General features: G+C 39.7%; 2 protein-coding genes and 1 long non-coding RNA gene across 10 annotated transcripts in view; 2 read left to right on the plus strand and 1 right to left on the minus strand.

The window, feature by feature from the left end:
- Positions 1–1,820, plus strand: LOC117148917. 2 transcript variants are annotated; one of them, XM_033316638.1, is made up of 3 exons: positions 1–564; positions 632–718; positions 772–1,820. In XM_033316638.1, exons 1-3 carry the CDS (start codon positions 505–507, stop codon positions 1,003–1,005), a joined length of 381 nt encoding a protein of 126 aa, XP_033172529.1. In that variant the 5' UTR covers positions 1–504; the 3' UTR covers positions 1,006–1,820. The 2 variants fall into 2 exon arrangements, with proteins under 2 accessions (XP_033172529.1, XP_033172528.1); XM_033316637.1 differs by having other exon boundaries at positions 3–564; positions 769–1,820.
- The window catches only part of LOC117148909 (sodium/potassium/calcium exchanger 4), an 11,554-nt gene continuing 95 nt past the window's right edge, over positions 1,505–12,963 (minus strand). The window contains exons 1-8 of one of the 7 annotated variants that reach the window (XM_033316625.1): positions 10,117–10,192; positions 9,213–10,032; positions 8,332–8,475; positions 6,027–6,334; positions 4,617–4,848; positions 4,401–4,547; positions 3,505–3,843; positions 1,505–2,866 (exon numbers count right to left, since the gene is read on the minus strand). In XM_033316625.1, the coding sequence (XP_033172516.1) occupies positions 2,547–2,866; positions 3,505–3,843; positions 4,401–4,547; positions 4,617–4,848; positions 6,027–6,334; positions 8,332–8,359 (1,374 nt within the window). In that variant the 5' untranslated portion in view covers positions 8,360–8,475; positions 9,213–10,032; positions 10,117–10,192 and the 3' untranslated portion in view covers positions 1,505–2,546. Of the gene's footprint in view, positions 2,867–3,504; positions 3,844–4,400; positions 4,548–4,616; positions 4,849–6,026; positions 6,335–8,331; positions 8,476–9,212; positions 10,219–12,963 lie in introns of those variants that run through there. The other 6 variants (XM_033316620.1, XM_033316621.1, XM_033316623.1 and 3 more) reach the window with 6 other exon arrangements.
- Positions 10,824–12,963, plus strand: part of LOC117148921 — an 18,751-nt gene continuing 16,611 nt past the window's right edge. The window contains exons 1-2 of the long non-coding RNA XR_004459950.1: positions 10,824–11,107; positions 12,315–12,664. This is a non-coding gene — a long non-coding RNA (uncharacterized LOC117148921). The remainder of the gene's footprint in view (positions 11,108–12,314; positions 12,665–12,963) is intronic.

Genomic DNA, 12,963 nt, shown 5'->3' on the forward strand with positions numbered 1-12,963 from the left:
CTTGAATACACTAAAGTCTCATAGAAATAAAGATTACTGGGTGTTTCTTCGTATACAACGGCACCTCTTTCGCCCAAGCAAGTTTTTGTTGCTTTGCGTATCTCTTTCGCGTACTACTTAGGGAAGAAGCCGCTTCAAGCGCAGCCTGTCCGAATGAACAGGTTAAAAATCACTACGAGTTTACCCAAAGGAGGACTGTTTTAAGGGCCTACAGTTTGTTCAATTCAATTTATGCAATTAATTTCTTAAAATACACGTACATTTGCTAACACATGCATTTCGCGATAAGCTGTTTAAAAGTTGTGTCTGTTAGCTGGTCGCACCTGGTCACACAGTCGAAAAGCCGTGCGAAAATCGAGAAATTCATAAAACCCGGAGGATATGCAGTGGTAATTGCGGTGTAATCCTCCGGACCGCCATGCTGTTGTGCTGTGCGGATTGTAGCGGCATTTGTCAGTAGCAGCTGTTGCAGTTGCCTAACGCACAAAAGTGCGAATCCTCACGATGACACCCTTTGATGACTTTGTCTATCTAATCAATCATGTGCTGCTGGGCGAGGAGCCGGTAAGTGGGCATCATGGGGCCAATACCATTCAGTACTCACCTGGCATGCCCTTTCGGCCTTCTGTAGACCATCGAGGACTTCATACTGCTGGTGGGCACCCTGGTGGCATTTATAGCCTTTATCCTTTGGTGCTGCTTTCCCATACAGCCTAAGGTATGTATGTTAACTAGGCAATACGAAGTTGAAAATTTGTACTTCTTCAGCAGGAGCGTGGCCCTCATCGTCAATTCACCTGCAAGATTATCCAGAATCCCATTAAGGCCTTTGACGCCTCCACCAGCACCGACGACGCACCCATTCCGGGAGGTGGCTCCGGAATTGGCAGCTCCATGTCCAACATGCAGTATAATGGCAGCAGTGGCAGCGGAAGCTATAGCAAGAATGGTACTGTTGCCATGCACAATTACTACGTTAAGAACGGTCACCATTGCTGCACCTAATAATGGGCATTCCGACTAGCGATTGAACATGTCCTGAGATGGACAGCGTGTTATGGTTTACACACGCCGCCTTTAGTTATCATTTACTAAGCACAGCCATCCATATGCGGAGGCATATCAATTGAGCTTTGTGCCAATGGGTTAGGAGGCAGCTTAAAGTTGCCATTTCGCAATTGCGGCATATTTGGAATTTCTGAATTGTAATTGCTCAGACTGATTTGTTTATGGAACGTAAAAGGGTTGAGAAGAATAAGGAATAAATGATGGGACAGGTGGCACGAGCATACGGTGCAGCCTCCGAGAACCCCTGAAAGTTTCAAAGACTGGAAGTTTCAAAGACTTCCTTGATTTCTATATATGTTTTATGCATTTGTTGAAATATGCGTGTAGTATGCGTATTGTGTTAAAAAAAATGGGCGTACAAACCAACTAATTCTAAGTATTTTTTTGTGTGAACAATATGATTAGTCCCAGAGAAACTCCAAGACAACCCAATGCGTGCAAACAAAAACAAAGTCCTTTATTAAACTTATTTATATTTAGTGGTAATGGAGACATAAAGTTTCCCATATATTTACATATGTACTTATATATCTTTAAGATAAATAGTGTACACGCCTAGATACACACCAATTAATTAACTTGGGTATCGTTCCACGAATTTTGCATATTGGATGTGTATTAAGGTGTACTTGATCTCATTCAATGATATTATTTGTGATGTAACAACTTCAAGGTAATTTAAATTATTCCCCAATGCGAATTTGTAAATCCCCTGAAAGAAACTAAAAGCCTAACGACAGACCGCAACCCAATTATCTCTGTTTTATTTAAAAACTGGCTTCAGAGTCTAATCAATTGGACCCTAGATAGTCTCGGGATCAGTTTGAAAGACATTAAATTGTCTTTAAATTGATTCGGTAAGAATTGTCTTAGGGTATATTTATAAATGAATAATAATGGTATCAAGTATATTAGACAAAGCATATACGCGGAATATCAACAGAACGTTGTGTATGATGTTGAGAATTTCTTCTCAGCGTTTTGGCGGACCTGGGCATAATGGGTGAATATCATGAACTCTTCCTGATAAGCGTGTATTATTTTCTTAACTGCTAGTATCTCGTTTTGTGCTTTGGTAACGGTTTAAACATTTGTAGGTCGTACTACGGGCTATATAAACATATTCAACACGAAATAAATACAAATAGCTGATGGAAGCTTCGTCTTCTAAATCTATAGACAGTCTTACATATTAATTAAATCGTAAAGTAGGGTAAGAAATACAGAGTGTCTACTGCCTCTGATTCCTGATGGAGTATTAAAATGATAATTACAAAGTACAGTCAAGCCATAAAATTGTTGTACTTATCATTTAAAATATTCAAATTTTTTTAGATGGTATAGTACTTCCTAAATATAACTACACAAAAATGTAGGTCGTGTAAATAGGTTTTCTTTGTAATAGTGATAATCTCCTGGTGCCAGCACCAAATGATTTGTGCAAGGGTGATTTTTTCACAAGAAATCTTTGTCCATCACTAGCTACTGCAATCTCTGGGAAAGAATACATTCATCTCGATGAGGATCTGTAGAACAATAAAGACTCCGTACACCGTGAAGAGGGCTACACCCACTCGCTTCGTCAGCCGATATCCACTGAAGCTTAGGATTATGAACAGCGCCACAGTGGATATGATCAAGATCAGGATGTTATACTCGATGCCCTGGGTGCCAACCTGCTGGGGCTCCCCAGTTCCGTAGTGTATACAGTTCTTAATGAACCAAGGCACTCCAAGGGATAACAAGATGGCCAAGGAATTGGCGCCCAACGAATTGGAAACTCCAATGCCATTTTCCCCTATAAATTGCAACATAAACATATTAATATTAGTTAAAAATAATGGGTACAATAGTGTTTTTATGACTTTGGGACATCAGGTAGAATGAAGCGTTACCTATGCAGTAAAAATATTCCGGACCACAATTACTAGCCGAGACCATTTTCCCACGTCTATACGTCTAAAAAAATGTTTGAATTCTTTTTTTGTATTATACTATTTTTCTTGAAATGTCCTTCAATATGACCAAAATTAAGCGCCTCTTTCAGTACATGTTTTTATATTTTGTTTTACTTTATATTTGTTTTGTCAGTGTATTGTTAAACACCAATAATTGTCCGAATTACTTCATTACATTAGACCTTCCGACTTTAGGTAGTAGGCAATTAATGTAGCCGCCAATTCAAATTTCAAGGCTCATTGCAACGAGATTCCCTTTAACTGAGTAACGGATATGTGACAATCGAGGATCTTTTAATACCTCTCTAATTATCTCTCTTAGGATGCATAGTTTTTCCGAAGATTGCTCAGCAGTAAAGGCAACATTTGCCACCATATAAAGTATTTGGAGTTTATAGTTTCGTTTGTCAGCGTGTCGTATAAACCAACCTCCCTTAAAAGTCATAATGGGGAAGAAATTAATTAAAACACCACTTACCATTTCTAAGGGAAATAAGACTGGAGACGGCTTCCGGCATGGTAGAGCCAGCAGCCAGAAAGGTCAGACCCATCACAATGGTAGGCACATGAATGGCCACACCAAAGGCAGTCAGCATCCAGACAATAAGGTAGGCGTTTCCGCCAATGCAAAGGATACACATGATAAATGATAATGGGTACAGTCGGCGGTACTTCATCGGGTGCGGGATCAGTAGGGATAGCGTGACCTTAATGGGAAAGACGAAGATCCACCAGAATTGCCTCCAACCGGATGCGTCACGAGGGTAAGCGTATATGCTCTCGGGCACTCCGTCCGCGACGTCGTCCTCGTCGTTAACTGGAATCGATAATTATTTTCAAGATTAAAACAAGAGAGAATGCTATAGTCGAGTTCCCCGACTATCAGATACCCGTTACTCAGCTAGTGTGAATGCTAACGCGAAATTTTATAATCTTTTTGGGATATCGATAGATATTGGGGAATAAAATGAGAAAAAATTTTAAAAATGTTCCAAAGTGTGGGAGTGGCAAAAAGTTTTTTGGAAAATCGATGGAAAGTTCAAGACTAATATAACTATGAATAAATTTTGAAAATTGGTTCAAAAATGTGGCCAAACGTACGTCCAAATTTTTTGAACCATTTTTCGAAACGGGTATAACTATCGACTATTTTATATCCGATATTAAGCTAAACAAAGTGCGAGGGCGGAATCAGTAACTAGATATTAATATTATTTGAGATGGGAGAATTCCAATTCTCTAGCTCTTATTATAACTGAGATCCCAACCTCTATACGGAGGGACAGATGGTAAAGTTAATAGGGTCGGCAACGCATTCCTCACTCTGTTAGATGATTTCAACAAATCTGTTATATGGAAATAATCTCAGCTTACGATGCTTGGGATGTGTTAGGTTAGCGGTGGAAGACATGGAAGAGGTGTTTTCGGGAAGATTGACAACAAAGAGGCCATCGCCGGACAGAGGATCCTTTTTGAGCGGAAGCTGCGCCTTGGCACTGTTCTCTGGGGGCTCCGTTAGATCTAATTTACAAAAATTAAAAAATTTATTGTAACTAACACGAGGCTATAAATATTCCTAGGCCAACATACCATATCGCGTGGAGAAGCAGCAGTTCATACGATCCTCGATAAACACCCGGATGGCGGGCATGAACTTGTTGTTGTTGAACGTGATAATGTAGTAAAGCACGAGAAATCCCATCATGATGCAGGACTCCGTGAAACTAATGCTTCCGCCCCAGGCCAAGACCAGCAGGATAATCGTGTTGAAGATATAAATGAAGCAATCGCGAGCTATGGGCCACCAGTCCAGTTGCACCGGCTGAAAATCAATTATAAATGTTGTCACGTGGGGACTGGAATTATTAAGTCATCATACATAGCTACCCTACCCTACCTACAATAAAATGTCGACAGCAATTGAAGAAAAATTGTTCTGGACGAGATACTGTGATGTACACAATGACCGAGTGGTGACGGAGCCACCCGATCGAGGCCTGCATATTGTATCTTGAGAGATAAGCTAAGAGGAGGACATTTCTTGCCGCTCTGACTTAAAATCCGATCTAGATATGTAGCTTTCAAATATGGTTCCGCGATAAAATACATAATAAACTTACATGGCTCCAAGTGTAAAATTATGATTTTTTGTCGTGTCAACACAATACACACGACCTACACTCTAAGGGGCTGCTCTTTGGACAGGATAACACGGGTTGATGACTTTGGTGTTCTTCTGGATCCTAAACTACAATTTTCAGACCATATTTCGACTATTGTCATAATGCCAGGGGTGTGCCTGGTTTTTATAAAAAGTTTGTCAAAGGAATTTGATTATCGATACGTGACCACGACCTTATTCAGATCGCTAGTCCGTCCGTTTTTGGCGTATGGATCGCCTGTTTGGAGTCCGCAATACGTTTTTCACTCGTACCGTATTTAATCGGTCCAAAAAACTTCTTAGGCCTAAATTGGAATGGAACAATGGAACAATGTTTCAAAAACGTGGGCATGGCAGTTTTGGGCGGTTTTAGGGCGTTAGAGTGAGCGTGGCAAAAAGTTTCTTTGCAAATCGATAGAAATTTACAGGACTAATAAAAATGTGAAAAAATATCAACACATTTTTAAAAAGTGTGGGCGTGGCAGTTTTGTACGGTTTGTGGGCGTTAGAGTGGGCGTGGCGACATGGGGCAACAAACTTGCGCTGCGTCTATGTCTAGTATACCCTTTTACTCTACGAGTAACGGGTATTATTACAACCATAAAAATAAAAAACGTTCAAGGACCACAACGTACATTTCCATTACAAATAACCTACTACTTTTTAACAAATAGGGATACCCTTTTACTCCGCAAGCACGGCATGAAACTCAATCATATAAACGGTCAACATGATAAAAATTAAATAACCAGTAAACAGTCTCCAGACCAATGTTTAAGCTGGGCAAAATTACCTTGTTTAGATAGACTACATTTGTTCTTCAAAAGTAGCTTCCTTACCTTATCGATGGCGAGCGCAGCTAGGCCGGCCACTCCCAATGTGTTGAACATTAACGAGCCGATAATCGTGCCCAGGCCCATATCTGACTCCAGAATCAACGTGCTGATCGTGTTCGTGAAGAATTCGGGCATGGAGGTGGCGGTAGCCATGAAAGTGGCCGCTGCCACGTCCTTCGAAAGTTGCAAGTCCTCGCAGATGCACTCCACCGTCGGCAGGAAGTAGTCGTTGCAAATGATGGCCAGCAGGATAAAGAAGTAAACCGCAGCGAAGACGTGCAGCACCACCCATCCCTGCCGGAGTTGATTCACTGAAGATTGAACGAATAATATTAAAGTAATTGTGTGTAATGGATCCCAAATTAGGTTAAGATGCGCATTTGCAAAAATTGATTTTCTCTTTTAAATGATGAGGTTCGACGAACTTTTACCGCTGTCCGAGCAATAATATCTCCGTTAAAAAGCGTAAAAGTCCTAAAATGAATCCGAAGTAAGCCTTTCAAATAATAAATGATACTCGTGCCCACGATTTCAAACAATTCACCTAACCAGAATCGGATTCCTTGCGAATTCAGTATCTATGCATTTTGTGTCAATGTGATTCACAAATGTTGATATAATTATTGATATTATCGTCGACGAAACCCTTCCGCACTAAAATTGTTAAAAAAAGAAAGAATGCTATAGTCGAGTTCCCCGACTATTAGATACCCGTTACTCAGCTAGTGGAAATGCGAACGCGACATTTTATCATTGTTCATTTACACATTATACATTTTTATTGTGATATCCTATATGGATAGACATTGGAAAATAAAATGAGAAAAAATTGATTCAAATTGTTCAAAAGTGTGGGCGTGAGCGTTTTGGTCATTTTTTAGGTAGGAGGGGCGTTCCCAAAGTCTTTTTGGTACACAGATAAAAATTGGCAAGACAAACAATAAATCGAAGAAATATGAAAATATGTTTCGGCAGTTTTGTGAGGTTTTAGGGCGTAAGAGTGGGCGTGGCAAGAGTTTTTTGGCAAATTGATAGAAATTTACAAGACTACTTAAATTAAATTATAAAAAATATCCAATAATGGTTCAAAAATGTGGGTGCGGTACTTTTGGGCGGTTTTAGGGCGCTAGAGTGGACATGGCAAAAAGATTTTTGACAAATCGGTGGAAATTTACATGACTAATAAAACTATGAAAAAATACCAAGACTTGTTCAAAAGTGTGAACGTGGCAGTTTTGAGCGGTTTGTGGGCGTTAGAGTGGGCGTGGCAACTATGTCTCTGGAAGCTGCATTCATTCATCATACGGACAGGCGGACATGGCTAGATCGATTCGACTATTGATCCTGATCAAGAATGTATATACTACCATATATATGGCCGGAAACGATTCATTCTGCCTGCTTCATATTTTCCATCGAATCGGTAATAGTATTAGCATTCAAAATTTTATATTACTCCTTGTTATTTAGAAAATATAGTTAATATGAAAAGCAACAAAAAGCCTTAACATTTATTGTATCAACAAAATGAAAAATAATATTTTTTTATATTGATTGTACACAGGTAACTTCAAACATCTTTCCGTTTAAAATTACGGGCAGAAATATAAGCTTAATGGATCATTGCAAATCTGATTAAAATATGAAAATAAATTAAATTTATGTAGAAAATTCGTTTCATAGGCAAACTCTAAGAGCTTTCGAAAGGCAACGCTAGAAATGGTTGATAACCCAAAATATTAAATTTTGTTCGCGCACTTTATAGATTTAACAAAATATACCTGGCAACAGGCAGGGGATTAGATACGGATACTCGATCGATCTCCGTCATTTCTTAAATTTAGACTATTAAACAGCTTTGTGTTTGGTGTTGGACGGGACACCGTAAAGCAGCAAAATCTTATCGCGGTTCCATTAAAATCTAGACCCGTTCGCTGGTTATATCGCTATTCGAATGTAAGTGCTCTAGATTACAATTGCTGACGATAAAAGAGCGTTCCCCAACTGCTGTCTCGTGTCCGTTCGTCCGTAACTCCAGTAAGTACTATATATGACGACGCCCCTGCAAACAGACTATGCGGCATACCCGATTTATTGGCTATTGAATAGCCCCTTATCGCAGCTGATATCGCTGAAGCAGGAAAGACATTGAAAAAAGATACCGGACAGAGCGGATAGCGGACAACGGACACTGTCCGCGGACAAGTTCAAGTGCAGTCCAAATTTTTTTAACAGCGCGCACATTTTTAGCTGATTAGAGTTACTATGTGTGTACGGTTATCTATGCGTGAGACGGAACTAAACTCACCCGTAAACAGGTCGGCAAACTCGTCCATCGGAGATCCTTCATCCTCGCCAGGACACGGGGCGCGTGGCAGGATGTCCAGCAGAAGCTGCTCATCAAAATAGCGCAGCGAGACCTCCAAAAAACTGCTTGCGTTGCTAGTTGCTGCTGGAAAGACAAACCAAAACCGGGCAATGAAACTAATATTCATCAGGGACTCGAGATGCATATCTCCGCGGCCTCACTTTTTCCAGTTTAATGGAAAATACGTTTGACGATAAGATTACGGAGAAATCAATTGAAAGCCGTGTTATTATCGCAATCAAAATCGTATGTGATACAATACTAGAATAAGGCCTTTTACCAAGCTAAGGAAACTTAAAACCAATTGTTTTAAATGAAATAAGTTGATGTTTTAAGCGGTTGTTAATGATTTCCCCGTGCCTATCTTATTACTCGTTATAGCCGAACTTCTTATATTTTAAAACTCCTGGACCACAAAAATCTCAACCATCCAAAATTTGTTTATTTGGTGTTTTGTATAATTTTTTTTTGTAAGGCAACTTTGATTTCCACTTCGGTTATTTCCCATAACAATTCGAATGGGGACTTAATTTTAATTGAAAGAAGGATAATCATTTATTTTCGCTAACTGACAAACAATGTATTACAAATAAATATTTAGCTAGAAGGCTAGACTTAATACAGATTAATGCTAGAATCAAAACTGCATTTTTTTTTATATTATTATTATTATGGTATTAGTATTATTTGCCACAATATTGTATGCCTGTTAATACAGCAGAAATTTTATGTTATAGTTTGTAATAAATTTGTTTTTAGGAATTTAAATTAATTATACGGCACAAAATTTGAATTGAATCTACCATTAACTTTTATCTCACCTGGTTAGAGCTGTTTCAATTGTTTAAAAACAACGTCTAACAAAACAACTAGTATGCAGCTATTCGTAGAATGTTACTAATCCACTGGGTAGCTTATATTGGCTTTAAAATAAACCTTTGCGTATTCCGATTATTATGATTTCATTATAATATCTGCAGTTTACACGAAACGCCCAAGAAAAAAAAACGTTCCGTTCAAATTCGTGGCCGGACAGTCAAATATACATATAGCCGTGTTATTCTAGTGTCTTTGGCCGTGGGACAATTAGACAATTAGAGTAGATGCCAATACCAATGCGCCGCATGCTTGATTGAATTTTAAGAATTGCATTGGGCCCTAAATGAGTGAGACCGTCATGGGCATTCGCTGATGATTTGTTTATGTTTGTTTGGCTTTGAGTGATTGTTTTATGATTCCCGGACGGGGGGCTTCATTATCTTGGGGAAGGTTCTCCGTCTGGGTCTAGACTCCACAGTCTTATCAGCTTTACACCCTCCGCCAGTAAATGAATTTCCAATGTCAGCCATTATATTCTGTTTCGTTTTTAGTTTATTTTTGTTTCTGTTTTTGATCCGTTTTGTTGACCAAGTCCAATAAACAGTGGGAGCAACAACTTGACCCCATTATTCACATGAACTTGATGCTCCGGCCACGCTCTTTGGGTTTTCATCACCATACCATTGTATTGGACTTTTTGTTGTATCTTTGTATATTGCGTGCGAAGAATTGAGGCACCTGATTCACAGTAACATCGACGATTGCGCGGCAGCAACATGCGCGACAAGAGCAATGAATGTTTATTTGTTTTCCACCTGCAGTCTCCAGGTCGAAAATTAAAACGTTAACACAATCGCGGCAAGAAAACAAAGGAAAATAACTCAAGCAAACATCGGGCGATCTTACATACTCCCTGCATTCAAGCCCAACTGGTCAAATTCACATCGACAACCAAGGGCACTAATGTCGCGTTCCATCGTGAAGAAAAGTCTTGGCCGACTGAATGCATCTGGAATGCACTAGTCACTAGCCATAGGCGCACTCGCAGAACGCGTTTACAGTTTCACGGCCCAAAGCCCGAACACGAACCCGAACAAATCCGAACTCAGCTGACAAACAAGTTTATTGAACTTGTTCGCATGTGCTGTCAGTTTAAAACGCACTCGAAGAAATTTGGAAAACTACTAGAAGGGCAGAAAGAAGAGAAATGTTTTAAATAGACCCTCTCACCGGCCTAACGCTGTAAAATATATGCTTATTTCGAAACAAATGAATGCAGGGTGGAGCAACCCTGCTTATGTAATAAACGACACTCAACACTTGTAGATTTACAATACGTTATAAAAACTCTTTTATAGGAATATGGTTTTTGCATACGAAATATAAACGTATTCTTGTTAATTTTTATTTCGTTTGTTATTACGTGCAATTTTCCATTTTCCCCAGTAAAACACTGCACTTACATTCGAATTCACCGACGGCATTGTAAAAGCAAAGGAAATCCCCCTTAAATCGTGACCAAAGTTTCTTTGAGTGTTGCGCTAAGCTTATGAGATGTACAGGAAAATCCAAACTCAAGTCAAGTCGAAGGCCCAGTCAGAGTCGAGTTTTGTTCCTCAGTGTCAGGCCGACTTGCGGAAATCGGGGAAATTTTGCACTGGGAGCCGAAACCCGTCGTTCAGAGCTAAATCGGAAACCGTGGGGATCCCCAGAGTTGTAGGCCCGCCCACCAGTTAGCTGGTTGTGGAACACCACACTGCCAAGGTCTTCTGTATGTTTTGTAAAAAAACATCGGCAGTCTTTTCTATGTTTTGAAACAGTAGTGAATTCGAATGCAAGTGCAATAATTGGAACTAAAGCCAATGCAAATGGATTCAATGCGAAAAGTACTGGCAGGGTAAGCACGATTCATTGGTTCGGTGCCAGTTGTCTGTACAATGGTAATGGTAATGGTAATGGTAATGGTATGGTAAAGTGATTATGCGCCATCACTGGTCAACAAAACTGAGTAATGATAAAAGTGTCGAATGAATTTGAACATCTTTTGAAGTTCTACAGCTACTGGTTACTGCTACTTACCCAAAAATATTGTGGGGACGATATAAAAAGGGAATGGTAACGGAATGCATCCATATGAGGGATTATGATAAAGCCTACGCTAAATTAAAAAATACATTTTTAATTCTCGAAGATAACCCTTCTCTTCGTCTTTAATCAACATTTAATAATACAGATTCGAAGAACAGCTACAATCGATCAATAATATACATCCATATGTACGCGGATTTGTAAAGATGATGGATCTCTTTTCATACGCGTCAACGTGAAATTCATGTGTGCAAGCTCTTTTTTGTCCTCCGGGATCTTAAAAGTAGAAATGTTGCGGGGCTTTTGTGCCATGTTGTATGGTGTTATCCCGCCTTGACGGACGGCGGAAAATAATGCAAAACAATAACGAACAGCACCACAGAAATAAGCGAATTAACATAAATTGATAGTAATGCTCAAGCTTAGGCTCAAGATCGGCAAACATTAAAAGGGGCTGTTGTAAACGACTATAATTGCTGGCCCCCGTGCACAAATATGGCTGGGCCGAAAGTCCCCTGCTGGCATTGCCCAATTTTGACCGGTGCTTTTATTGCAACCAACGTCGAACGTCACCGGGCTAGAACCACAAATTCCTTCTCATCGTTCCAGCGAAAATCGTTATTTGGAATTACCAAACAAACATATAATGAGCATACTAATCGCGTCGCATATAGCACTGAATGTGGGCAGCTTGGGCAGTGGGATTTGGGATGTGATTTTGCGTTTCCAAAGAACCCGGGAATCACTTGGACCGGTCCAGCTATCGATTACCGATTTGAAGCCGCCTCCCAGCACACATCTTTATTATAGCTGATTACGGCGATGATGGTGCTCAAACTAAGATCAAGATCATGAATCGACACATTTGTTAGCGCAAAGTATGTGTTAATGGGTAATGGGTGGTGAATACGACAGGTGGTAAAAGTAGCTATTGCAAGCTTACCTATTCCGAATCTAAGTCTCATTTGCTGTTGAACTCATTAAGCTATCAAGTTAATCGCACGTTTCGTTCGCAGGTGTAAATCGCGGGGAAACCACATTATGTTATTCCGGATCCTCTGATAAGGGCGGAAAGCGCGAGGGCAAACTGCCACTCATGGATGGCGCATCTTCGAACAAAAAGCACGAACCCACAAAGTTAAGTGGTTAGGATGGATCCATTTGCGGGCATTGGATAAGTGCTACTTGATTGATCGATCGATCAACTATCCATCCATCTGTTCCACAAATAAGTGCGAACTGAATCGCTTTGGGGTGACAGGAAGTCTAGATAAGCTAGCGGCTAATGATTATACAAAGGTTTAAACATTTGAACTAGCGGAGAGCCGGATAAGCCGGATAAGCCGGATAAGCCGGAAAATATTTGGTAAATATTTCCTTTTTAAAAGTAAACATTTCAAGGGCCATATTTACCTAGCGCCCAATGATTGCTAGAGGAGGGTAACTTTATGGAAATTTAAATGAAATGTTGACGAAAGTAAAATTTAAGATAAAAAGACTGCTTCGACAAACAAATTTTAAATGGAAATAACATGTTATAACCTTACTTTTAGATTAAGAATTAATTATTTTATGATATAATAGTTAATAGTGCAACAATACGAGGGCATAGCGAGCATGCTTCTATTAAATTATTTACCATTATTAAGATTGTATCCTCTTAAT

Source organism: Drosophila mauritiana, chromosome X, assembly GCF_004382145.1.
Source record: "Drosophila mauritiana strain mau12 chromosome X, ASM438214v1, whole genome shotgun sequence".
Classification (NCBI taxonomy): domain Eukaryota; kingdom Metazoa; phylum Arthropoda; class Insecta; order Diptera; family Drosophilidae; genus Drosophila; species Drosophila mauritiana.